Raw genomic sequence first — 23345 nt, 5'->3', positions numbered from 1 at the left:
CAAGTTAAAAATGTGCTTTTGTCTGATCATTTTTTCTTTGAATATCTGCATTACGGACAAAATTATCTTCACATTGACGGGTTGTGATCATCCATTGTTAGAGTGGGAGGACACATTAATACTTAAGTTTCACACGAAGAGATTAACCCCATTGATAAAGAATATTATTATAGTGCAATTAATTGACCTGCACGGTAGTGCTTGCACGCCCTCTGCAGGCCACACACGTCACTACACGTTGATTATACTGCAGTCTCCTGTCGCAATGAGACACATTTTGAAAGGCACCTTGCCACTAAGGTTAAAAAGGGTCTCTGTATGCACTACGTTGCGCTTTCTTTTGCTCCTACAACTATTAAAATTACCAACAACAACACATTGTATTTTAAAAATGATTTTATTTTTTAATACAGTGGCATATTGGAAATTGTGTTGGGGAACAAAATTCTGGCTCACGTGAATAGCTAATGACCAGTCTAAACCGTGTTATACTGTCTAAAGAAAAAAGATCTCCGGTGTGCCGTAATATATAGTCTATTAGTACAAAAATACATTTCAGGACACACAATAAAAGCATCCAGTATCAGAAATAAATGCGCGGGACACATTTAAAGCACACCGTTTAAAAGAAACAGGTTTCGAGAATAGTTTAGGCTACATCAAGCACTTTCTTTTGTAAATAAAGAATAAAAAGATGGTTATCGTTAAAAACGCTTATATCGAGTGAATATCTGTAGAAAATGTGATTTCATTACTGCTGTATACACGTTCCAAGGCTTCAGGGAAGAACCATAATACAAAGACCACTTTCATTTCATCCTTTCTCATTTATAAACGTTTTCCCCCTTAGTTTTATACAAAATAATAAAGACATACAAAAGTCATTTACAAACCAGTAATGAAGGCAATATGCTAGCTTTATGTACAGCCAATTCACTTCTTTCCTGCCACCTTTGAGTTTTTGTTTCTCTTTAAAGGTCATGTGCATAGCAGATAAAAAGAGAAAACCTGTTCTTAGCCTGTATGCTGCTCTTGTGCGCGACACCCAGCTTTATTTTGTACAGTGGGTTGAGAGAATGGCAGAAAGACAACTTCAGTTTCGTCATAATTTATCATTAACACAACTTAGCAAAAAAGAAACCCAAAAGGTTTTTGTTATTGAAAAAGTGATCATTTCAGATAAGGCATCACTGCTTTTGGTGGATTAAGAGAGACTGAGGAAGAAACTGGAAGAGATAAAATAAGAAAGAGAGAGAGAGAGGAAATGAGAGAGCAGCGTTCTTCACACCTGAGTCAAAGCACATGCATAGATCTCGACACAGCAGGAATGTTCCAGTGCTAAAGTTCACAGGTCCAAGAGTCTACAAAGAAACTATTACAAAAAGTGGAGCCTGTAGGTATTTCTGGTGACATGGTGTCCTTGGCTAGAAAATTTTCAAGGTGGATATTCTTCACTTGCCATTTCTCCCATTCCTTTAACTCTTATCTAGCACTGGTTCTGCACCTTGACGCTCTCATGATTCAAGTCAGGCAATGCATTCCATCTACACTGCTTGAAATATCCTCGGGACTAAAAGTAGAATTCAATATTCTAGAAACGTCGCGCTGTACATTATACTTATATTATTGTGCATACTATATGAAGAGAAAATACATTTGCAGGTAAATATAGTCTATCATTTTCCTAGACTGAATGGAAGAACCTAACAATGAAAAACACAAATCATGTGTAGCAAATATTATACTTGGCTTACAGTGTGAATATTAATGTGTGAGTGGCACAGAGCATGCAGTCCGGTAAAAGTTAACATCGGTTGTTTGTTATCCTCAAAAGCCTTTAAAAGCACTTAAAAAAAAGAGGAAGAAAAGCCGAAGAGGAAGATGTGGAGATTAAAACAGCACTTCAGAGAATGTAACCCACCCTCCAGTCTTCATGGTTACAGTAAACACAGCACAGTCAGGAGACCCTTCATTTAGTGTTGCCTAGCGCCTTCATCCTAGAAGACCGAGAGTGCGTTTTCGTAAAGGGGAAGGAGGGTTCTCTTTCAATTTATCTGGTCCCACATTCAGTAACAGGCCTGTGGATGCCCTCCTTAGAAATGGTCAATGAGTACAGACACACAGTTGGCTCCAACCAGGTAGTTGGGATCACCAGGCAGAGATTTGTTTTGCCAATTCTTAGGATCACCTGGATGGACAGAAGAAAATGCAGGTGAGTGTTACAAGAGGAGTGGAGAATAAGATGCATGTGCTGGTGACAGCAGACTTTATCAACTTTAAATTAAGCCACATACATGCTTATTTTCTACCATGATCTACCATACCAAAGAAACAAAAACTCTTCTACACTCCTGAACAAAATCTTAAGACCAGGGAAAACATTGCAAGTATTCGCATTTCTCGCTGGTGGATCGTAACCAGGTTATAAGTATTGCTTCAAAATGCCAAAACAAGAAACAGGAGCAAGAGACAAAAACATAGAGTAGGCAATTTATTGAAAACTTCATTTAAACTCAAACAGGCTGTTCATCAGCTGATCAAAAGTTTAAGACCATAGCCTTACAAAGTTCAAATCTGCACAAAAATGTGGCTTTCATGTCATTGTTCTTCAGGCAGTCACACTTCTCCTAACGGCAAAGAAAAAAAGGCTTTCTGGCTTTGAACGTGGCAGGATTGCTGAGCTGCACGAGCAAGGGTTCTCGCAACGTGCCATCGCTGCCGAGGTTGGACGCAGTTAGACAGCCATTGCAAATTTCTTAAAAGATCCTGAGAGTTATGGGACAAAAAAGTCAAGTGGTAGACCCAAAAAAAATTCATCTGCACTTAGCCGGAGGATCCGACGGGCTGTCCGTGAAGACGCAGGGCGACGCTCAACCCAAATTAAGGCCCTTACTACTGCTGACTGCAGACCAATAACCATAAGACGGCATCTGTAAGAGAAGGCTTCAAGAACAAAAAACGTCTCCTTCCACGCCACAAACTTGCCTGTTTGGAATTCGCAAGGGAGCACCAAACATGAGACATTGACAGGTGGAAAAAGTTTTATTCTCCGATGAGAAAAACTTCAACCTGGACGATCCTGATGGCTTCCAACGTCACTGGCATGACAAGGAGATCCCACTGGAAATGTTTTCTAGGCGGCACAGTGTTGGAGGCTCCATCATGATCGGGGGTGCTTTTTCCTTCAATGGGAAAATGGAGCTTCAGGTTGTGCAGGGCCTTCAAACGGTGGCTGGCTATGTGGACATGTTGCAGCGGGCATCCCTTTACACTGAGGGCCCTCGTCTGTGCGGTAATGACTGGGTCTTTCGCTGCAGTTCACAACGCCTGCCTGACAAAGGACTTCTTCCAGGAGAATAACGTCACTCTTTTGGACCATCCTGCATGTTCCCCTGATCTAAAATCCCATTGAGAACGTTTGGGGATGGATGGCAAGGGATGTTTACAAAAACGGACGTCAGTTCCAGAACGTGGATGTCATTCGTGAAGCCATCTTCACCACATGGAGCAATGTTGCCACCAGCCTCCTGGAAACAGTCGCATCAAGCATGCCGAAACGAGTGTTTGATGTGATCAAGAAGAACGGTGGGGCTACTCACTACTGAGTCCATTTTTGACACTTTTAGTTCTGTTGTGGGGTTTTTTTGGGCTATGGTCTTAAACTTTTGACCAGCTGATGAACAGCCTGTTTGAGTTTAAATGACGTTGTCTACTCTCTGTTTTTTGTCTCTTGCTCCTGTTTCTTGTTTTGGCATTTTGAAGCAGTACTTACAACTTGGTTACGATCCACAAGTTTATTTACCTTACTTAAGATTTAATCCTACTTGTAAACATGGCTTGATAAACTTCAATTATAGTTAAATTACCTTTCATTTTTAAGTCAAAAACATCTGCTAAATGAATAAATGTAAATACCAAAATGTACAAGCAACAGTTTGTATGTACAGATATATACTGGAGATGTGTATAGATGTGTATTTACTTCAACCAAAACACTACCAGGAATTAAACTTAAATAAGCGGAGAAAACACTAGGTTGGAAAAACATAACGCGTACGGTCCATTTTTCACCATTGCATTGCCTACTTCAACTGATGTATAATAGGTCATTTCAGCTCTCGATCCTGTTGGGTCGCATTAGGGAAAGGGAGGAACATTGTGAGAAAATCGAAAATAAGACACAGGCTCCCAGGATGCATTAAATGCTCTAATAGACATAAACAGCAGAAGCAGAGGAATAACCAATAATCTAAAGGCACTTTAATGCCTAGGAAACCATCCGGTTGATGATCAGATATGGACAGGTCATGTGCACTAGTAACAAATAGCAGAAAAAATATGTTTTTGGTTAAGCCATTGTCATTATATCCACCCCATTCAGGCTGCTTCATAACAAATGCAATCCTTTACATTTTAATTCCAGCAAAGCAAGAGTTAATTCACAGTTCACTTCTATGCAAGACCACAGTTAAGTAAACCTCTCTCACTTTACAGAAATGTGCAGGTCAGTTAGTCCCTAGCTACGGCTAAAGAACGGCCTTGTTTTATGCAGATTACAAGCAAGTGCCTGTTATCCGATTGCATTGAAACAGGGCAACACGTAAATCTCATCAAGCACTTTTAATCTGAGAGGTTCATTAGAGTATAATCCAGGGTGATGCCAGCTTTACCACTAACAGATACACCAAGACGAATGAATGGACAGAGAGAGAAAAAGAGAGAAAGAGAAAGACCCAGGGACACGTGCTGCTGCTCTCTTTAAGTAGAAGAAAGGCAATGACAGCATCCGTGAGCATTCAGACATTTGGGTGGCTGTATGAGAATCTGATCAAAATGAATGGCTTTAATGGACCAGAGATATTAAACGATAACGTGTGAATTATAAATACATGAGCTCGTATGATTAAAAGATGCTGTATAATGATCAGATGTGGAGGTATTTAAAGGGACAGTTCACCCAAAAATCAACTTTGTGTGATTTTTTACTCACCCATGACGTTAAACATGTTTAGAGAACTTCCGGCGTCGTCGGAGCACAAATAGAGATATTTAGGTGACATTCAGGTGAGAGATTTCCAGGCCTCCTCATTGACATCATGGTGTCAGTTGTTGCCAAGGTCCAGACAAGTACTAAAGACATCGTTAAATTGGTCCATCCGCGCATAGTGGCTCAGTTGAATTTTTTGGAAGCGACGAGAATGCTTTATGTGCGAAAAACAAACCAAAATACAGACTTTAATCGACATGTTCTCCTCTGTCTTGTCAGTGTATGGCGCGCGTTCACGAGAGCACTTTGACGCATGCGTATTTAGGTTTGTGCGCCGAACGCCGCATGGGGCTTGCCCCTATTGGACGCCAGCGCTCTGACTCAACGCGGAAGCGCAACTCTGAAGAAGTGCTCTCGTGAACGCACGCCATACACTGAGAAGACAGAGGAGAACATGTCGATTAAGTGCAATATTAATTATATCCTCCAGATAATACACTATTTTTTATACAACTTTTTCTGTAAATTCTATTTCATTCTGCTGTATATAGCACATACCTTGTACTACAATAGTCTATTCTTATTTTTTACTTGTACATATTTACATACACACATAGCTTTACTCTCTATATCTTTATCTTATGTTTATTGTATTGTATTTCTTCATTTTTTATACCCATAGGCCCTTATTTAAATCATCTGTACTGTATTCTATTGTGTTATGGTCTCTGTGTACTGTTGTTGCTGTTTCTGTGTGCTGGATGCTCCTGTCACCAAAACAAATTCCTTGTATGTGCAAACATACTTGGCAACAAAGCTCTTTCTGATTCTGATTCTAAAGTCTGTATTTTGGTTTGTTTTTCGCACATAAAGCATTCTCGTCGCTTCAAAAAAATTCAACTGAGCTACTATGCGCGGATGGACCAATTTAACGATGTCTTAAGTACTTTTCTGGACCTTGGCAACAACTGACACCATGATGTCAATGAGGAGGCCTGGAAATCTCTCGGATGTCACCTAAATATCTTTATTTGTGCTCCGAAGACGCCGGAAGTTCTCTAAACATGTTTAACGTCATAACGTCACACAAAGTTGATTCTTGGGTGAACTATCCCTTTAACTGATCTAAGCTGCAGAAATCATTGACTGATGCAGTAGACCGAGACAATGATTTACTTATGTCAAACAATTTGTCATTGAAACACAATGTTGTCAATCTGCGGGAATGGGTGTAAAATAGTGTTAAAGTGTCAGAACCAGAGCTGGAAAAATAGTAATAATACAGGTTTACTGTTAGTAGTGGTATTAAGAATATTGTTATTATGGCTGTTAATTTACAGTATGACTTTTTCCTGCTTATTTGATTTTTAATATTGCTTAAGAGGCCATCGATATTGATCCAAAAATGGATTATATTACCTTATTTGCATGTTTTTTTGTGGTGGGGAAAACGTAATGATTTACCATACACAGCAGGAAAAAACTTTTATTGCAGGGGATTTTTATGTTTACATCCAGTTCGAAAGGCAATGCATTGTTTTGATTTAAAGACGTGCTGCTCTAGAGCTGGCACTTGGTGCGAACAGGCCCTAAATCAACCACATAAATGAATGAGCAGACTTGTGTGAGTGATTGATTAAAGGAGTAGTTCAGCTTCAAAATGAAAATTCTGGCATCATTTACACGCCCTCTTGTCATTTCAAACCTGTATGACATTCCTTCTTCCGCAGAACACAAAGGAAGATATTTTGAAGAATGTTGTTAACTGGCCACCATTCACTTGCATTGGTTACAACAGAAGTGAATGGGGGGCTGTGCTGTTCTGTTACCAATATTTTTCAAAATATCTTCTATTGTGCTCTGCAGAAGGAAGAATGTCATACAGGTTTGAAATGACGAGAGGGCGTGTAAATGATGACAGAATTTTCATATTGAAGGAAAACTACTCCTTTAAGTGAGTGAGTGACAGCCAAAAGTAATAATCAAACAAAGGATAAGCTGTATGGAAATAAAAGATGTATAAAGAAAAAGCCCACAACCATGTTGCCACAAAGCCATCCCAAATGACCCCCAAAAAGACAGAGAGATGACAGCGTACCCGACGAGGAGTCGGAGGATTTTAGAGCAAAAGACCAACCATCAGGAGTCATAGACGCACAGTGAGGTAGGCGGAGCTCCACTGGCTTCAGGAACTTCAGACCGTGAGGGCCACACATCACCAGAGGACTCAGCAGAGTTTCACCTACGGAAAAAAATAACTTTCATTAGTCTTTGCTCGACACACAAAACAGAATCAGTATTTAACTCGGTTCTTAAGCTCAAGTTCTTTAACAGAGAAAGACAAAATCATCGGAATCGTCTACCCCCAGAGTTCTGGGATGTGTGACTGACCTTTCTCTTTGTCCAGAGGTGGCAGGATGCTGTTGTCCCGACACACTTTGAAGTAGATCTCTTGCTCCACGCCCTCAGGAATGGCTCCATTAGGGATAATGATGCTCACTCCCGTCTCAATAGAGCTCAGGACACCGCCGTTACTGTTGAAGATGCCTCGTGCTGTTGCCACCACTGTGTGGCTGTCATCATCATCATCCTCTAAAGCGCTCGGACTGAAAGAAGAAAAACAGGTGTGAGCAGTCCTTTAAAGGTAATGTTTACTATATTGTTAGATGCCTATTTTTATAAACTTCCTTGATTCAGTTATAAATAAATCTAACCCACCATAGATGATGGTCTACTCTACTTTCCTAAGTTTCTCTGAGCTCTACTGTACCTGACAGGTATAGCCTTGGGCACGGCATTAATGTTATTCTGCTGGTATTTGGATTTCTGGTCCATGGTGCGAGTAAAGGTGTCCACGCCGCTGTCGTGATCTGCCGGCTGGGGGGAGCTCTGCGGTTTCACAGAATTACTGATGGGGGCTTTTACATCATCCACCTTGTTTTGAGAGTCATTAGGCAGTAGGTTGTGATTGAACTTGGGGCTGTCGAACTTGCGCTCGAAGGGTCTTGCGGAAGTGGTGTATGGCTTGGGCACAAACCGGTTGTAGCTGGACGTGGCAGGAACGCTGTTGGGCTTTGGAGGTTCGCTTGTGCCGTTAACAGGAGATTTCTCTGGAAAGCTCTTCTGAGGCAGGTAGTTGCTCTGGACCGTGTCTTCGTGATTAAGTGGCTTCACTTTTGGAGATCCGTGTGGATCAAGCGGCGGGGTCGCTGTTTGTGTGGAACAGAAAGAAGACAGGGTGTCTACAGGTTTCATATTATGAAATGTAAGGCTTTTTACAACAATATAAATTTAACTGAAAGAGTTACAGTTTCATCTCTGACTGATGCCGAGTCCCTACCCAACACGTGTACTTACCAAGGTGTGCACACCATTAAAACCAAACCCATATTTAACATTGCATATAATTATGCTGTTCATGTGGTCGCACCAAAATGTATCAAAAAACAAAATCAGAAACGAAAGGGGGACTGGAGAAAACTCAAATAATAATACAATCTCAGTTTACATGGGTTACAGATTTAAGACAGATTTCTGATTTATGCTGAAGTCAGGCAAAATCCAAGCTGGTTTAATTTCTCTCATTAAAAATGCAAACTCCATAAGAAACAAACAAGCAGCATCGGCGCAAAAAAAACCTTACAACGGTATTGCATTGAACATTTCAGTTCATGTCATATTACAGAGAACAGAATAAAGATGGTGACCACTGGTGGTTGTGGGAAGGTAGTGATGCTAAAACGCAGCACATAATACTAGAATCTTGCCAGAATAAGATAAATACATACAGATGAAAAATAGATGAACAAAAGGTTTTGGATTGTGCAGTGGACTTACAGTAAAAAAATAGGGAAAAAGAATCCAACCAAAGTCATTTTTGTACATAACAGATATCATTTTTAAAATATCTGTGTTTATTCTGGGGGAAACAAGTAAAGAAATGAGCTCAAGGAGTTTGACAGCCTCGAGGTGCACTAGCAATGCTGAGGGTCATGTAAGTGTCTGTGAAATGCATAAACGTAAATGTACCAAAGAGGCCAAATATATACCATCCCTGTTCATGCCGGCATATACAGTACAGCTATTTCAAAATGACACCACAACTAAGCAGTTGAATCCATGGTATATTATTAAATCATCACACTTGCATCGATCACTTACCTGCAGGTTTGGGCAGAGTCGGGGGTGGGACAGCTGGGTTTACTGGAGGAACAGGGTTGGTCTTCTCTACTGAATCAGCCCTGTGGCAGCCAAACAGAGAAGCACAAACGGGAACAGATTCATGCCATGTAAAACATGCACGTGCGAGTATGTAAACGCCATCTGTATTAAATGTGTGTGTTTAGCGTGTACCTGGGGTAGTACCCTGGCTGGCTCTGGGGTTGAGCTGGCTTGATGACGGGTGTCAGCTGTGGGTTTGAGGGTTTGTTGTCAAAGCTGCGGCGGTCGAAGTAAGAGAGCTGTTTCCTGTAGTACTCCTCATCCTCATCAGGGTCAGTGTTATCCGAGCGAATGATATCATCCGCCACCTTAGGCTGTGGCTGCTGTGGCTCTGGAGCTCTGAAAAAACAGAAATAGTACTTTACTATGCCAGTATGTACATGAATTATGGTAAAAGTAATCTGATAGAAAACATGGAGATACACAATATCAGTGTTCGCAGTGTACACATTGTTTGTTAAAGTCCCAGTGAAATTAAAAATGACAATTCTTATTTTTTCATGAAATATTGCAGCGTTTATAGTAAATAGCACATCAATGTGGGTCATTTTCTTTTTTAAATTCATGTACCCTCATAATCTGCAGTTAAAATCTGAAAATGCACTTCCGCCCTGAAATGACTATCTATCTCAAATGACGTAAACTAGACGGCTTGGCCGGAGCATTCGTTAACTCCTCCCCTTCAACTGTCAGTCTGCTGCCAGTTTCATTTCAAAATCAATGCAACGCCTGTTTTTACACATCCAATCAATTCGCAGTGAAAAATGCAAGCCACGCCCACTCATTTTCTCCTTTGAAATTCCTTTTCACTCGGAAATGTGTCAGAATACGGAAGTAAAAACGATCGCAACTTCCGGTTCACGGGGACTTTAAAGGGGTGGTGCAACAGTGTCTCATGCTTAACATGGTCAACTTGTCGAAAAAAAACGAGTTGGACGTATCACGTAGTATTTCTGTGCTCGAACCACCCCCCAGGGTTCAAATAGGTTTTGGAAAGTTTTTTTCGAACATGAAATTCCCTTACGTAACAACTTTTCTTAGTCCCTTATTGGATAATTCTCCTGGAAAAGCACGCCCACACGTCAACCAGCGAGAGCGGGAGAAAGAGCACGTCCATCAATGCGCTTCGTTCGTTGTACTGAAATTCAGCTGTGTTTGTTTAGTGCACTGCATTTCGGTGCGTAATGTTATATAAACGGTGGATAAAACGCTGGATTTGGAGATTGTTTGAAACTGATATGGAGCGGTAAAAGATGCCGGTCATGAACCGCACGCGGTAAGTGAAACTGCGTCAAATGCCTGTGTTTTGTTGGCAATCGGCACGTACGTGCACAATGTACACAACACAAAGTTTAATCAACAGTTATGCAGGAATAATGCGATGATGTATTCTGTACTCGTGCTGTAGTTCCACCCCCCCCAGCACGCCTTCAGGGGCTCGCCTGTTTTTCGGAAATAATCCTACAGCTGTATCTGTCTTTTATAACAAAACACTCTTCGAAGATACTAACTATGCAGTTCTACTCTATAGGTACTCAAGATTAATATGAGATGGCAGAAACTGTGTGTGTTATCCCCGCTTTAATCAGTTGCAATATGAGAGAGGGCAGAGCTGACGTTTGATCACCACTAGATGGCAATCTTTGACTGACTACATTTTTATGGCTAGTGTAGCGGTTTATCAGCTTCAAATGTGTTGTTGCCTATGACAAAGCTTGAAGATTACCTGAAGGTCTTCTCTTGGTCCAGGTTACTTAAAGAATTGGCTTTGGGCACAGAGGCAGCACCAGGTTTAGGCACCATGTCCACTGGCTGAGGAACAGAGAAAGAGAGGTTCATATATTTATTATTCAGGTGGCAGAGGAATTCTTTACAATTTTGTCCTATCAGGTTCACCGTGACAGTCTACAAGTCATTTTATGCCCACACAAGAAGCAAAAATGCTGCATGTCACCGAATCAAAACACTGTGTGTCAAGTTCCACTCATATAATCTCATGTTTGTCAACTTCCCCAGTCAACCTCTGCCTATTTACAGCATGTTTAATAAACATGAGGACTGAAATTTCAGTCCAATAGGTTTCCTGTGTGCATGCGACAACCCGGTGCGACAGCACAGATAATAAAATTAGGCAGTTGTCAAAATCTAGTGTTGCTCATGGCTTGCTGCTGTCACCGCTGGTTAGGACAGAAACCCTTTTTTAATCACTTCTTGTTTGATCGCGTCACACCTAGTTAGCACATCATGCATACATTTTAACCTCATGAACTGTTTTAAAGTTTCAGGAGTGCAAAATGGAAATAAAGATGCCATCAACACACCCGAAGACCAGAATCTGCAGACTCCCGTGCCCTGTCCACAGACACGGATCGCTTGTTCTCAAACATCTTGACTCTCGTCAGCACCGACTGGTGTTTCATTGCCAGGTCATCCCCTGCTTCCGCTGGAGGAGGAGGAAGAGGTGCAGGTTCCGCTGGCGGTGATACAGACTCTGATTTGGGAGGGGTCACAGAGGCCTCGGTGTTCATGTAGCCCCTCTGTTGTGGCTGGGTGTAGGAGGGTCTCTGAGAGGGGTCGTAGTACTGTTTGGGGGGCTCGGGGGAACGAGAGCTGGATTGGTCATACTGCGGCCGTGCATCGTATCCCCCCGTGACGGGAGGGGGAGGTTCATCGTGTCGGATGGGTCCGGTGCTGGGTTTGCTGTAGCGAGGTCGACTCGAGTCGTAAGATGTGTCGTGCCGTGTCTGAGGGTGACCGTAGCGGTTCAGACCGTCGTCATAAGGCATATGAGGGTCGTATCCAGACTGGTGGTCATAAGGGGCCCACTGCTCTTCATACGGAGGCACGCGGTTGTCAAAATGCATGTGAGGGTCCAAGTTACGAGCCTTTGGTTCCATGTATCCTCCGTCGTAGTGGTAGGGCTGGAGGTTGTAGTCTCTGTATGGCTTGTCTTCCTGGTAGAGGGGCTGCTGAGAGCCGTACTTGGGCTGCATAGGGTTCCGGTTCACCTCCGCTGGTTCATTGGTATGGTAGATGTCCTTCTTGTACATCTGTTGATAGAGCCAAAGAGAAACAGTTATGAAGTGTACAGAGAAACAAACACGTTAAAGCACGGCAATCAATTGAGATGAATGAAACTGCAGAAACCAGAGATGATTAATATTGAAGACTGAAGCATAGAGTCGGCAGAAAGACCTGCAATGAAGGAAGACTAAAAGTGAGCAGTTATTAAACAGATCAATATGGAGGCAGCCGTCAAACAGTTTCACGGTTAAAGAGAGCTCGATACATCAAGCTGCAAAAATGCAGGAATACAGATCAGCCAGAAATAAAAGACCCACTTTAATAAATAAAACACTGTTCAGGAAACATTTTGCTTAAATAATAAGGAAATCTCAAAGAAATATTTTGAGAAGTAGCCTTTTAGCAATAATAACAAACCAGTCTGTAATTCATCTACCGCAACACACCTCTAAACAAATGTTAAGTCGCATGTTGTAAGCAAGGCTACCTTTCAAAGTGAGAACGGAAAGAAGAAATCAACCAACGTTTCTGAATAAACCTAAATAAAAGTCAAAAGTAGTTGATCCGCTAACTCAAAAAAATGATGCTCGGTTCATGCAAGAGTAGGCAAGCGACAGTGGGGACCTGGGCTTGCATGAAGGTTCATGATAGGGCTGTCACGATTATGACATTTGGCTGACGATTAATTGTCTAATAAATCATTGCGATTATGACGATTGTCTGTTTTAGAGCTTTGACTTTTAATTCTCATACATTTTTTATTCAGCTTTGAAACGACCGTATTGTTCTGAATATAAAGACTATGTTCTTTTTCTTGGAAATACGTAGGAAAAAATTGGGTCATCATGCTTAAGGTTTAGGCTTTTACCTGTCAATAATACAACCGCCAAATACTTGTAAATTAAGTAAATTGATCAGGAGTGAATTGAAGCCACCATTAAAATACTATCAGTCATAGAAAAGCTTCTAGTCTGTTTTTTTCTCACTTGCAAGACTACAATAAAAGTTTACTTCTTTGTTAATGAGATTTTGGTGGCTTTATTTACAATATATACAATAAAATATGCAATATGCAGATGCACTACAGCTCCCCCTAGTGTCTTCTATAGAGATGTGCAATAATTGCGATGATCTGAAACCATCGCGATGAGGTCCAACAATCGCGATGAGACGATTATTTTAATAATCGTGACAGCCCTAGTTCATGAACTACGTTCTGATGCTGCAGGCCTCCACAGCACCCGCTGTTGTTTACGAACGCTGTAAAAACACACACAGAAAAGAGAAAAGCCTCTCTTTGACAGGCGCACATGCAAGAGCTAGAGTAAAAGCACTGCAGCACACAGGCAGGGCAGGGCAGACGGCGGTAAGACAGGGCACCGGGCTCGGGCGTTAACTGGGCCGGTTTCAGTCCAGAGCAGGGCTAGCGAGGTACCTTGGACTCTGACCCGGGTTGTCCGGATTGGTTGGGGTCGAGAGGCGGGGGATGAGCTAGCTCAGGGGAAGCTGGGAAGAGAGAGCCAGCCTCGTGGCTGAAATCGCCCTGAGGGAGGGTGACCGGGAGATCCTTGGCACTCAGGGCCCCTACATTTACATGAACAGCAGGTGGCGCTGTCTCTGCCAACGGCTCAGGCTGCGGGGGGAGAGCAGCCTCTGCTTTCTGTGAAGGTGTTCAGAAATGTTTAATACACGTGGTCAAACCTCACCACTGCACTTCAGCTCAGCTTATCTTTTTCTCACCTGACAAGAGGTCTGATATGTTAAAGGAATGTTTCAGGTTCTATCAAGTCATGCAGTTGCACCATATTATCAAAACAAAACTTAGTTTACAGTAGTGCACTTAGAAAAGACAAGGCCAAGGGCAATTCAAGTTTTTACGAAAGGTTTTCACCGTACCGACAGGTCAGATGTCCATATTTAGTTGTTTAATTATAACGTGAATTTTTTTAAGGTATTTTTTGTGCGTTTTTAAAGCATTTTTTCCATATTCAGGTGAGTGAACTGTCACATCCATAACCGTACATATTCCTCATAAATGGCAACATGAAAATTAAATTATAGAAACTATTTTATGTTCTATGAAGAGCCCTTCTGTATTTGTTGAATATTATTGCGTTTGGTTTGTACATTTTAACTGACATAAATCCTACAAATTATGTTGTAATTAAACGTGCATCCTTTTTTGTTGCATCCATAACACATACATTTTTTGCTCTTTTAAAATATAAAACGTGTGCTTAGACTGATATTTCTCTGTTGTCCGTACTCTATCAACAGGAGTTTGGTTTCAATATACTGATAATAAATACATTCTCTAAAATTTGACTGAAAATGTCACATCCATAACGCTGGAAATGCCTTTGTTTTTGTTACATTTTGTAAATTATTTTAAACGTTTTGTTGTTTGATCTCTAAGTTGATTCATCCGGACTTGTTTAAAGTGTGACTACTTTTCTGGGTTGAACGTTTTAAAAATGTGCACCAACTGTGTTGGGTTTGCCAGTATTACGTAGTAATAACATTGAAATTGAAAGACTTCTATCACACTAATTTTGTGTATGTAAAACATAAAATTCTGATGGCTATACCTTGTATTAAGGCTGTCGCGATAAACCGACGATAAATATCATGTGATTTATGCACAGCTTTTGAGTGAAGTACGGGAAAATGCTGCTGCATCCGAAAGCCAGAGGGCGCTCTCGTGCGGAAACTCCAAATACGCACTGCAGAAGAAGACCATAACACGTTCTAGAATCTAGGAAATGCCTATGGACATCTTTTTATCACTGTTACTCAAGCCTCATCAGGTATTTTTATGATAACGTATATTTATAATGATCATGTTTGACGGGTGTTGCTTTTTCAAATGCACATTATAAGCGACTCAAACTCGCACTGCTTTTAGATCGAGCAGCATTTCCTACTGATCCCAGAGCCGTGCTTCACGGACAAGCTACGCATTAAAAAAAATATCGACACATTGCATATCGCAGGCAGCTTGATTTCAATAGGATTTAGTGGTATCGCGATAAATGATCGTGCAGCCCTACCTTGTATGTACAGTATATTGCCTTGCTCTGTGCACTTTTTGTAAGTGCCTATAACCTGTGCTTTTTTATAAGTGATACTTCACCCAAAAATGAAAACTCTGTCATCATTTACTCACCCTCTTGTCATTTCAAACCTGCATGACTTTCTTCCGCAGAAGACAAAAGAAGATATTTTGATGAAAGTTGGTTACCGAACAGCGCTGGCACCCATTCACTTCTATTGTATGGACACAAAACCGAAGCAAGCGAATGAGTGCCATTAACCAACATTCTACAAAATATCTTCATTTGAGTTCTGCGGAAGAAAAAAAGTCATACAGGTTTGAAATGACATGAGGGTAAGTGAATAATGACAGAATTGTCATTTTGGGTGAACTATCACTTTAACTGTGATGTTATGCCACAATCACTTGACTTGACCAGAACATTCCTTTAATATACAGAATACGTAGTGTGATTCTGTGCATCGTGTCATGTAAAAATGTACAACTACACTAAGGATCTGTTTATAACATAGTCTGACATCAGTTTAATACTACAGTCAAGTACAACGTTTTGGCTCTCTTATAACTCACTTTGGATATCATGATGGCCACTGGACCCATATAGATAAATACATTCACAGCAATATACGTAACACTGTCATTACCTCATGCACATAATACTATCTGGTAATGACATCATTCTGGTAATGACATATTATGAGACAGCTAGACCACAAGGAACGGCAGTTATTACACATGTTTAAAATGACATCAACTTCCTTTGGAATCACATAACTCATACGCGTCATACTTAGATAAGAGTCACATCATCTATGAGGAGTATAACAGCCATATTTGTTTCCAAAGAAAACACACATACACACTATTGTATGTAATAAATACTTGGCGACACGGATTACTTGGTCATTGTCACTTCCCTAGTACTGCGATAATACTGTTTTAAAGCAACTCCTCCTTCAAAGCAGCGCTAGAAAACTTTTCTCACGCACACCACGGCCTCCAGACAACAGGGAAGTCGTACGGCACGCAGAAACGCTACCTGCTGAGGTGCAGGGGCCTTGAACCCTGCCGGGTCGATGCGGTTCAACGGCTCGGGCTGGTACCCTCCGTATCCAGGGGGTTCCTGGATGACGGGCGGGTCCTCCCGGACGGGCTCTGAGGAACGAGTGATGGCAGGCTCGCTGGGCAGCCCTACATCGTCGTTCAGGGTCTCGTCTAGTTCCTGGTCGGTGTAGGCTCCGCCCTCCGTGTCGGTGTCCTCGTAGTCGGATGTGTGCCGGCTGTCCGTGCTGTACATGCTGTACTCGCTGCCGGGGGCGGAGAGGTAGGACAGGCGGTCGTCGTGAAGGTCCAGGTCATCGTTGGGAGTGCCATCCGCCTGCATAGACAGCGAGAGTGAAGAAAAACAGAGAGAGCGAGAGAGAGAGATCAGGGGGTGTATAATGATGAAAGAAGATCAAATATGTCAAAATTATGGGTTGAAGAATGAACAGGAGCTGATGAAACCAACTATGCAATAGTCAAAATCCGTGTTGTGATCACAAAAACAGATGGAGAGGAAATTCAAAATATCCTTGAGGAACCGACCTAATATATCTGGCATGAAATATAGAAAAGTTCATATTACCTTGCCCTCTGAGACCCACACCAGCTGGTTCTGCTGCTGTTGAATGGTTTCCTTCAGTGCTCCATACCAGCCATCATTCATGTTGTTCATGTTAATAGTAGCTGCAGAATAGCGACAGGAGAAATCAAATGAGTACAGGATCCTTTTTGAAGGATCAGAGCTCATTTACCGTAGTAAGCACACTGCTTTTGACCGTCTGAAGCATACACGGTGAAACACGACTCATTCATACGCGTATTCACTTTATGTACTGTATGCCTTGAGCGATCCTTGAGCGCTGTTACATTTACATTTATTACATTTATCAGACACTTTTATTCAAAATGATTTACAAATGAGCAAACTCATCAGTCTCCATACAGCCCTGCCAAATACACAGTGTGCTTGTCTTATTACTCCCATTAAGGTTATGAGTTAAGACTTCTGATGGCAGCCTGGCTGCTGTCTGAGGCCCATTATGAAACGTAATGAGTTTTAAGAAGAATTATTTGGTTATTACTTCTGACTCTAAGCTACAAGAGGTCACATTTTTGCTGGTATGTGAGTTTAGAATGTCCTATTTATTTTAGAGAACTGGTCTGACTGGATCACTCATTTCAATAAAAGATTTTGTTTCGTTTGTTATATTAAAGTATTAGGTATTTAGTTAAACACAACTCTTTCCCAATATTTCCGATTAAGTAATATAGTAAGTGAATTATAAATTGGTCAATGACCTATAAGGATTTTTGACAGGCCAATTAAAAAATAATCATAATATCAACTGCAATTATTCAAACATTAAGAATATTGTGAACACATAAATGCAGAAGAAAATTACTAAAATTATTAAATTACGTGATTTTAGTATTTTTTCATCTAGACGAATTGGACATGTTATGTGGTGTGACCATGATTTATCTTTAATTAATTTCCTTTGCATGCTTAACACTTTTTTGAAACCTGTTCTCAGCATTTTCAGTGTTTAGAGAAAAAGTATTTGCATTTCTTGATCTCATTTTTTGTTCTATCATTTCAGAGTTGTCTTCTTAAATGTAATTAACAAACATATTTTTGCTGAAAATAGCACACAAATGATAAAAAATGCTTTAAAAATACCATTCAATTTAGCATACTGTATCAATGATTCATATTTCAGCCACAGGAATTTGTATTTTTTAAATGAATACAGTTATTGATATTATGACCAAGTGGTCTCTATAGTCACTGACCCAGATACATTTGAGCTGAGACTAATACAGTTAGGGCCATAAATATTTGGACAGAGGCACATTTTTTGTTATTTTAGCTGTGTATCAATATGTTTTTGAGTTACAGTTTTATAATAGATATTGTCTTAAAGTGCACACTCTCAGCTTTATTTAGAGTGTATTCACATCCAGATTAGCTGAAGGATTTAGGAATTACAGCTCTTTAATATGAAGCGCCCCCCTTTTTCAAGGGACCAAAAGTAATGGGACAGTTGAATAAAAAGCTGTTTTATTCACATGTATGGGCTTTTCCTTAAATAATTTGGTCATAAATGAAGCATGTTAAAGGTCTGGAGTTGATTCTACATGTGGTGCATTTGGAAGCTGTTGCTGTGAACCCACATCATGGGGTTCAGGGAGATCGCCATGCAAGTGAAACAGACCATAGTTAGATTTCAAAAACACTACAAATCCGTCAAAAAGATGCCAGGAACATTAAGAGCGGCCAAATCAACAATTTGGGACATTCTAAGAAAAAAACAACACACCGCTGAGCTCAGTAACAAAACAATCCTGGGCGTCCATATGAGATCAAAGTGGTGGATGATGACATTATCCTCTCCATGATGAAGAAAAACACCTTCACAACGTCCGGACAGTCCAACTGTCCAATTACTTTTGGTCCCTTGAAAAAGGGGGGCGCTTCATATTAAAGAGCTGTAATTCCTAAATCCTTCAGATAATCTGGATGTGAATACACTCTAAATAAAGCTGAGAGTGTGCACTTTAAGACAATATCTATTATAAAACTGTAACTCGAAAACATATTGATACACAGTTAAAATAACAAAAAATGTGCCTCTGTCCAAATATTTATGGCCCTAACTGTATGTTCATGCTCTGAAATGTTGCAAGACGTGGCCTTATGTTGTTGCTTTGTTTTTAGTTTTAAAATCTGCTTTAGTCATTATGTCAAGGCCTATAGATGGCTTCAATGGCAACAACATAAACAAACGTTATGTGGCCCAAATTTAACTTTCGGTAGACCTCTGCTAAGAATCTGTTTAGCAGTTTTAATTTAATTTAATACAATTAATATACAATAAAATATTAATGTCAATTCATATTAATATAAATACATATAAAATAAATTGTTATATTATAACCACACACAGACTGGAAGTTAACGGTTTGTGTTAACTTCTTAAAAGAAAGAGTTCAAGAGAAAAAGACGCAAGGAAATGATTCACAGTTTATTAATAGAGTAAACTATGGACACAGTTTCAACGGTTTTCTCTTAAACTCTTTCTTTCCATATACAGCATACAGTACAATTGTCACCTGTGAAGAGATGATGGTTGTTCTTTCTAAGCTTGAGTGCACGCTCGTGAAGCTTCCTGGCGCTTTTTCTAGACTCGGAACAGAGTCTGGTCCTCATGCTTTTCACTCCCTGCTTACTGTCAGGATTCAGGAACACCACGATGGGATACCACTGAGCGTAGTTTAGCCGATCCACTGCATTAGGAGTGATGTCCAATACTGCATGCTTATCCTGAAGCCACACAAAAACACAGTTTGTTCAAACATCGCTTAATTCCCCAGAGATGCTCCTGTACATCAGTTGCTTTCAGTTATCACAGTACACCAGCAGGAGGCAGTAGTGTGCTATTAGTGTTTTGCATTGCATCATGTACCATTCAGCATAATGTGTAGTGCATGTAGTGCATCACTATTTTTTCCAGTCGTTTCTTAATGATAAACGGCCTTTTTTAAAGCCACACTAGTATAAAGGTGAATTCTGTATGTAAACTAGATCTCCAATTCAGATATTCAAAACATCTAAACAAATGTAAAACTGGTTTGATTACATCTCAATGCCGAAACATCATCTGACCCATTGTGTGGATGTTAATGCTGCTTCCTAACTCCAGTGTGTGTGGATGAGAGCTCACCCGGTCAATGATCTCTTTGATAGTGTGAAGACGTATGATTCCAGAGCTCCGCTGGTCAGTGCCAGCATCTTTGGGTTCACTTTCTATACAAGAAAACACAATCCATATTAGTATCCACACATACACGTGCGTTCTGCTCCTCTGTCCCTCTCTCATGCAGTACATTAGCATTTTATCCTGAACAGCAGACAGTGAGAAGGCAATTCAACATAAATGTGCACATGCACCTGCATAAACAGTAAGAGCAACTGCAGACTCTTCTCGTGTTTTATGTGTAACCTTAATGTGGTGTGATAAACTTATATATATAGGAATATTCATTACAATACAGTGGGGGAAGAGCACCTGTACACCTGTGACTAGGGTCTGAAATATAGGAAGAACACTACACAGTGGTTTGTTTCAGGATGTTCAAACAGAAGGTTATTAAAGGGTTAAGCTAATGTGCACTGACCCTACTCAAAGCCACTGGTTACTACCTCTGACAGCAATACATCATTTAAAGGGACAGTCCACCCAAAAATATGTCATCATTTATTCACCCACATTTTCTCATATGGCTTCAATTCTTCTGTGGTAAACTAACGAAGAAATGATCAAAACTGTCTGGCTGACCTGAAATTTGAAATTTACATTTTGCGTTTAACAGAAGAAGGAAAGTCATAGACGTTTGGTTTGAGACAACAAGAGGGTGGATAAACAATGACAACTACTACTTTAAAGGCATAGTCCACCCAAAAATGACAATTCCGTCATCATTTACTCACTCCCTTGTCATTTCAAACCTTTATGACTTGTTTTCCTCTGCGGAACACAAAAGAAGATATTTTGTAGAATGTTGGTAACCGAACTGCGGCGGTACCTCTTGACTTCTAATGCATGGACACAAAACCACTGCAAGTCAACGGGTACCGCCGCAGTTCGGTTACCAACATTCTTCAAGAGGAAAAAAGTCATACAGGTTTGAAATGACAAGAGGGTGAGTAAAGGATGACAGAACGTTCATTTTTGGGTGAACTATCACTTTAAGAAAGCAAGCCTACAAGTGTGTCTTCCTTACTATATAACAGCTTTAGAATAACAGCAACCATAGCAAAAAGTAAACAAAGCTCATTCCAAAGAATCACAGAAAACACAAAGCAGGTGCTTGGGATGGGCGGAATCAATGAGCAAATGTGCCTTCATCTCCTCTCAAGCATGCCTAAAGGGTCGAGGGATCGAATCTGTCGGCAGCATGAACACGTCTTGGATTTCTTTTCGTTAACATTCCAAGCGGTGTCGATTCGGTGTAGCTAAAATAAGGGATGCCATTATAGTGCACAGCCTCTAGTAACTACGGTTACTGATGGAGTGAGCTGATGTGACTATGCAACGTACTTTCCCTTCCATCTGGGTGCTGTGTTTCTGAAAAGCAAATACAGTCATACAGGAACAATGTTATGTAAATAAAGCCAGTGGCCACTCACGGAATCAGTTTACAAGTTGAATTTAAATGCACTTAGACTTAGATAAGTGAAACCAGAGAGCAGGACACATCACTGGCTCTCAGAGCAGCTGTGAGTGTGAAGTGTTGAAGCGCTGCGTCTTATCAAACGGGTTCGAGTTCAAATTAACACTCACTCGCCAGCTCGAACAGGTCGGGCACCTCTCTTGCCAGTTTGTCTCGCGCCACGTCCGCGATCGGCCCGAAGATCACAACAGGTCTCAGGAAACCGGCTACAAAGGAGAGAGGATAATACAGCAGCGTTAGAAAATAGAAGTGCCAGCATGTTACGCGTGGCTGCCAAAGAGTTATTGGTGATGTTTGGCATGCTTCATACATACCCTCCCTAAGAACCACTCTCTCATAAGCTGGGAATTTGGTCTGAACAGGCTGAGCTGACAGGTCTTCTCTGCTCTTCCTCAGGTTTCTCTTGGAGCTGCGCAGACCTCTGAACCTCCAGAAGTCGGCCCGGTCACCGCCCGCTGTTTTGGGGAGTGTGTACTGTACACTGGATAACTGCTCCGCCCTGAAATAGGAAAGCAAGATGAGATTTAGCTATAAGTCAACTCAATAAGACACCGCCGTGTATAATGATCTATATATAATCTACTGATTTATGATCTGTCAGACTGAAACCTTGTATCTCCGTTATTTTTCATAAGTCGTTGGTCGCCCTTCATATGCGTGTCTGGGTTTTGCAAATATTTAACCAATAAAAAGAATTGAATGCAGTCTTTCTTTCATTTCCAGTAAAGTGGCAGTGTTGAAGATGCAAGCTTTCAGTCCGACGGTGATGATATGTTTCTGTATATAATGAATAAAGCAGTTTTTGGCGTTTTACCGGTTCTTGTTGGGAATGATGCCTCTTTCCACCTCCTGGTGATTCTTTCCGATACGGATGGCCAGCCAGGAACCCAGTTTGCCATTGTAGAGGGTGTCCACCACCCTGAACACCTCTCCCTTATTAAAGCTCAGCCCGTAAGGCGACTCCTTCTCATATTCAAAGTGTGTCCTGATGTAGAAGGAATCGCCCACATCAGACTCCACGATTCGCCGGTACACTGCAGGACATTAAAATGAAAGAACTGATGTAGAATTCTTATTGTTAAATATTGTATAATTTGTGAACAAAAAGAGGTAATACAAGACACATGGACCTACAAACAAAAAAGAAATTGGTTAACGGAATTCACCTCTACCTTACATTTGTAAAGAATCAAAAATAACATTTAAAGAGAAATAAATGCATTTGGAAAAAAAATGTGGGAATCACATAGGGACTATATGTCAAGTTATATGGTTTGACTCTCATCATCCTTTCGTTTTTCTTTTTGTCACATCTTTTGCATTTTGATCTGTATGTCCCATAGTCTGAGGCACTACAAAGAATTTGTCTCTTGGGTTGGTTACTGAACCCTTATTTTTGAGATTCTGTGGATGTCTTTGTTCTGTACTGTCACTGTGAAACTGAACAAAAATAAGACTTTTTTATTTATTTAAATGGTTTATTCACTTTAGCAGCCACTGTGCACAATTATCTGACTGCGCAACACCACGACTGACCAATCAGAGTCAACTATTCCAGAAAGCTGTGTAATAAGTAATCCTACATAAAATAAATAATGAATCGATACATGAAAGGATTTTTCAATCTGCTCACCATCTTTTTTCTTCTGAGCCAGGATGGTGACCTCTTCACCTCTGGGCAGATCCAGCAGGAACAGCACTGCTTCCTCACGAATGATGTTTGCAAAGTCAACATTGTTAACCTACGAACAGGAGAACGCAAGGCGTCAGATCTCTGCG

General features: G+C 40.8%; 1 protein-coding gene across 11 annotated transcripts in view; it reads right to left on the bottom strand.

The window, feature by feature from the left end:
- Window positions 1–385: 385 nt before the first annotated feature.
- tjp1a (tight junction protein 1a) overlaps window positions 386–23345 on the bottom strand; it is a 113882-nt gene continuing 90922 nt past the window's right edge. For 3 of the 11 annotated variants that reach the window (XM_057347262.1, XM_057347268.1, XM_057347291.1), the window contains 18 exons: window positions 23200–23308; window positions 22381–22600; window positions 21881–22065; window positions 21677–21772; window positions 21434–21460; window positions 20057–20139; window positions 19446–19656; window positions 16915–17015; window positions 16327–16665; window positions 13668–13892; window positions 11530–12258; window positions 10935–11020; window positions 9341–9547; window positions 9149–9228; window positions 7758–8196; window positions 7379–7593; window positions 7086–7229; window positions 386–2188 (listed from right to left, as the gene is read on the bottom strand). In XM_057347262.1, the coding sequence (XP_057203245.1) occupies window positions 2094–2188; window positions 7086–7229; window positions 7379–7593; window positions 7758–8196; window positions 9149–9228; window positions 9341–9547; window positions 10935–11020; window positions 11530–12258; window positions 13668–13892; window positions 16327–16665; window positions 16915–17015; window positions 19446–19656; window positions 20057–20139; window positions 21434–21460; window positions 21677–21772; window positions 21881–22065; window positions 22381–22600; window positions 23200–23308 (3591 nt within the window). In that variant the 3' untranslated portion in view covers window positions 386–2093. The remainder of the gene's footprint in view (window positions 2189–7085; window positions 7230–7378; window positions 7594–7757; window positions 8197–9148; window positions 9229–9340; window positions 9548–10934; window positions 11021–11529; window positions 12259–13667; window positions 13893–16326; window positions 16666–16914; window positions 17016–19445; window positions 19657–20056; window positions 20140–21433; window positions 21461–21676; window positions 21773–21880; window positions 22066–22380; window positions 22601–23199; window positions 23309–23345) is intronic. The other 8 variants (XM_057347265.1, XM_057347266.1, XM_057347275.1 and 5 more) reach the window with 8 other exon arrangements.

The sequence above is a fragment of the Triplophysa rosa genome, linkage group LG1 (assembly GCF_024868665.1).
Source record: "Triplophysa rosa linkage group LG1, Trosa_1v2, whole genome shotgun sequence".
NCBI classification, from domain to species: Eukaryota; Metazoa; Chordata; class Actinopteri; order Cypriniformes; family Nemacheilidae; genus Triplophysa; species Triplophysa rosa.
This window is presented reverse-complemented; position numbering and strand designations above follow the sequence as displayed.